Below are 3814 nucleotides of genomic sequence, written 5' to 3'. Positions count from 1 at the left end.
CGGACTTAGAGTCTTACTAATGCTCCGTGCGGCACTTGACAACTTACTCATGAATCTTTCACGATCTTGTAAGCTCAAGTAAGCCCTTTACGACTAAGATCGCTAAGAGAATGAAAAGGAAGACTTAGAGAATTTGGAAGAAGGCTTTTGTATTAGCTTTGGAAGATTGCTTTACACTTGGATGCTTGGATTCTTGGTTGGATGCCTTGCAAATGAATGGCACCCCCTATTTATACTAACTCCTAAGGACTAAAGTGTAAATTAAATTTACTTACAAGTCCCTAAGATATTTACACAAAAGCCCCCTCTCTAGAATTCTCTACACACTCTAGAGAATTCTAAGGCTTTCTTTAGAAACTATCTAAATTATTCTAGAGAATTCTAAGGAATTCTCTAGCCTTCTTGAATTATCTAAAAGGTTCTAGAGTCTTCCGGAAACCTCTCCACAACTCTAGACCCTTCCGCCCCTATCCGGACGCAAAATTCTACTGCGAAGTGGCGGGACGTGACACTCTCCCCCACCTATTGATGCGACGACCGCGTCGCATTGCCACTACATCGTCATCCGAGCCTTGTACGTGCGCGACCAATAGTCCATTGACTCGATTAAGGCCCTTGCGCAACGCCTTCAACATCTTCCATAGCCCTCTTAACTCGGACTTATGGCTCATCTCCTTCTTAGGATGTGCACGCCTCGGCAGCTTCTTTGGCATCACGGCATCGTTCTCTTTTGGCACTTTCTTCATGCACGGTGGCAAGGACCTTCTTGCACCATTGTCCTTCTTCGAACTTGCAATGGTGGCTTTAGATGTCGACTCCTTCTTCTTAGGGTTTTTCTCGAGCTGCATGGCCGTTAGGCGGACTTGTCCTTCCGTCTTCGGCACCTTGACCATGGGCACCATACATGATCCTCCTTGCTCCATGACTAGAAGTCGTTGGAGGTAAGGGTCGATCACTGCGTGGCACTGCTGGAAGAACTCCTGCCCAAGAATTATGTCGAAGAGATCTAAAGGAGCGACAGTGAAGTTGGCCTTACCTTGCCACTCGCCTAGCGTGATGCTCACTCCATGCGCAACTCCACTCACAGGAGTCGGGGGTGCATTGACCGTCCTGAGTTGGGCGTTACTTGGCTTGTAACTTAGCCCCAACCTCGTTGCTGCCTTTTTGGTCATGAGATTGACCTCTGCACCCGTGTCGACCAAAGCACAAGCGGGTTTTCCATTGATCTTGAGGTCGACATACTGCGCGCCGTATCCTTTTGGCTTCTCTGGTTGCTTCGTGATGGCTCCGCATAGTCCTATCAAGCCCAACTGCGTCGTCTCTGCGCCTTGTCCTTGCTCCTGGGCGTCTTTCTCCTTCCGCTCTCGCAGGATGGCACCAAGGCTCTTCAGTTCAGGGCACCTTGCATAACCATGCGGCCCGCCGCATATGTAGCAGCCACCTTTGTTGGCAACCTCTATCTTCCTCTCCATGTTGCCATGACGTCCAGACTTCTTGCCATCGGACTTGTAGGTATCATGATTCTTGGGATGTGGCCGCTGCTCCTCGCCTTTGCCACGATCTCCCCCACCATGGTCATGACTACCTCTCATCTCTTCTCCTCTGGCTCTGTCGGGCTTCTCCTGCCTGAAGTCTGTCAAAGCTTCGGCCTGCGTGATAGCTTCATCTATGGTCCTGACTTGCCGACGTTCCAACTCCGTCCTGGCCCAATTTTGTAGCCCATCCATGAAGTGGAACAACATATCATCATCCGTGAGGTTAGGAATTTGAAGTGTGAGGGTAGTGAACTCCTGCACATATGCGCGGATGCTACCTGTTTGCTTCAGCTCCCTAAACTTGCGTTTCGCCTCATAGATGACGTTGTTAGGGAAGAAGGCTTTCTTGAACTCCTCCCGGAATTGCTCCCAGGTGTTGATGGTGCACGTCCCCTTCCCTATCTCGGCCTCCTTGCGCCTCCACCATAGCATGGCCATCTCCGAAAGATACAACACAGCGGTGTTGATCTTACTCTCGTCGCTCTTCAGCCCGTTGCACTTGAAGTAATTCTCCAAATGCCAAAGGAAATTCTCCACCTCTTGCGCGTCACGGACGCCTTTGAACATAGGTGGCTTGGGAGCCTCGACCCTGGCCTCCCTATCTCGATCAAGCGACGATGATCCTCCAGCTGCCCCACCTTCCTTGAGTGCTTTCATCTCGGCCTTCATGGTCTCAATCGTGCTCAACGCCTCCATGAGCCGACACTCCAAGGAAGTGATAGCCTCCTTCATCTCAAACTCGGCCCGCTGACGTCCCTCCAACTCCTTACGGATGTTTTCGGTCTCTTCAAGGGTGAAGTCCTCAAGAGTCTTGAACTTGCCATCAGCCACGTTCAAACGCCGGCCTAATATCTCCACGGCCTGCCTCGCCACTTCAACCCTTGCGACCCATTCTTCTCCAGCGGTGACGTCAATAGGCTCCTCGCCACGTTCATCGTCACTTGCTTCGGTGGTCGAAGGTGGATGAGATGTTAGCGCCTCGCTTGGTGTAGGTTCCAGCAGCATTTCCTCAGGACTCCTTTGGTGCTTCTTACCCTTTCGGGCCTTCTTTCCACCATCCGGGCGGACGTTGGTGGTGCTAGCGGCGTTTACGTCCCCTTCGGTTGCCATTCCCTTAGTATCGAACCTCGCTCTGATACCACTTTGTCACGGACTTAGAGTCTTACTAATGCTCCGTGCGGCACTTGACAACTTACTCACGAATCTTTCACGATCTTGTAAGCTCAAGTAAGCCCTTTACGACTAAGATCGCTAAGAGAATGAAAAGGAAGACTTAGAGAATTTGGAAGAAGGCTTTTGTATTAGCTTTGGAAGATTGCTTTACACTTGGATGCTTGGATTCTTGGTTGGATGCCTTGCAAATGAATGGCACCCCCTATTTATACTAACTCCTAAGGACTAAAGTGTAAATTAAATTTACTTACAAGTCCCTAAGATATTTACACAAAAGCCCCCTCTCTAGAATTCTCTACACACTCTAGAGAATTCTAAGGCTTTCTTTAGAAACTATCTAAATTATTCTAGAGAATTCTAAGGAATTCTCTAGCCTTCTTGAATTATCTAAAAGGTTCTAGAGTCTTCCGAAAACCTCTCCACAACTCTAGACCCTTCCGCCCCTATCCGGACGCAAAATTCTACTACGAAGTGGCGGGACGTGACACTGAGGATGGCATGAGGTCCAAATATCCTCACTTGTTTCATACCCCAGGGTGATGTCATATCAGTTTACATTAGGGCTGTAAGGTAAGATACCTATATATATATATATACTATTGCTTATTATTATTGTGATTGTCGTTGTATGTCTGCTCGCACTGTTGTGGTGGAGCTATAACGCTTAGCTATTTATGTTGTCATGTGAGACGCCTAGGTTAGAAATTTTGCATTTCAGGTTCCTAGATAGTGACATTTACAAAGGAAAAACTGCCTAAATTCTGGAAAGTCCTAAGGACTGAACAGTGTGCCTCAGATTTTTCATTCGAGAATGAATGTTTCTAAGGGGGGAGGAATGTAACACCCCAACTTTTCAAAACATCTAAATTAACTCGTATCTCCATGGAAAGACAAGGAGGGTGGGTAATAAATTAAGAATGATGTGGAATGTCCTATTTTAAGTATTCAAGTGTTGCATTTCAAGTTTTGAAGTTAGGTAAGTGGCAAAATAAAAATTGGCGGAAGTTATCGTAAGTTCCTTCTTAAAGATTACTCTGAAATTTGGGTCAAATGTCTTGGAGGTTTTTTCCCAATCTATAAAGAGTTATGGTGCCCACAAATTATCG

The 3814-nt window shown here is 47.4% G+C and overlaps 1 protein-coding gene across 1 annotated transcript; it reads right to left on the bottom strand.

Annotated features, from left to right (window-relative positions):
* Positions 1 to 485: 485 nt before the first annotated feature.
* Positions 486 to 2645, bottom strand: LOC125858961 (uncharacterized). The gene has a single exon (XM_049538718.1). The coding sequence runs from the start codon at positions 2643 to 2645 to the stop codon at positions 486 to 488; it is 2160 nt and encodes a 719-aa protein (XP_049394675.1).
* Positions 2646 to 3814: the final 1169 nt, after the last annotated feature.

This window comes from Solanum stenotomum, chromosome 3 (genome assembly GCF_019186545.1).
Source record: "Solanum stenotomum isolate F172 chromosome 3, ASM1918654v1, whole genome shotgun sequence".
Classification (NCBI taxonomy): domain Eukaryota; kingdom Viridiplantae; phylum Streptophyta; class Magnoliopsida; order Solanales; family Solanaceae; genus Solanum; species Solanum stenotomum.
The sequence above is the reverse complement of the archived record's forward strand: the minus strand, read 5'-3'. Positions and strand labels throughout refer to the sequence as shown.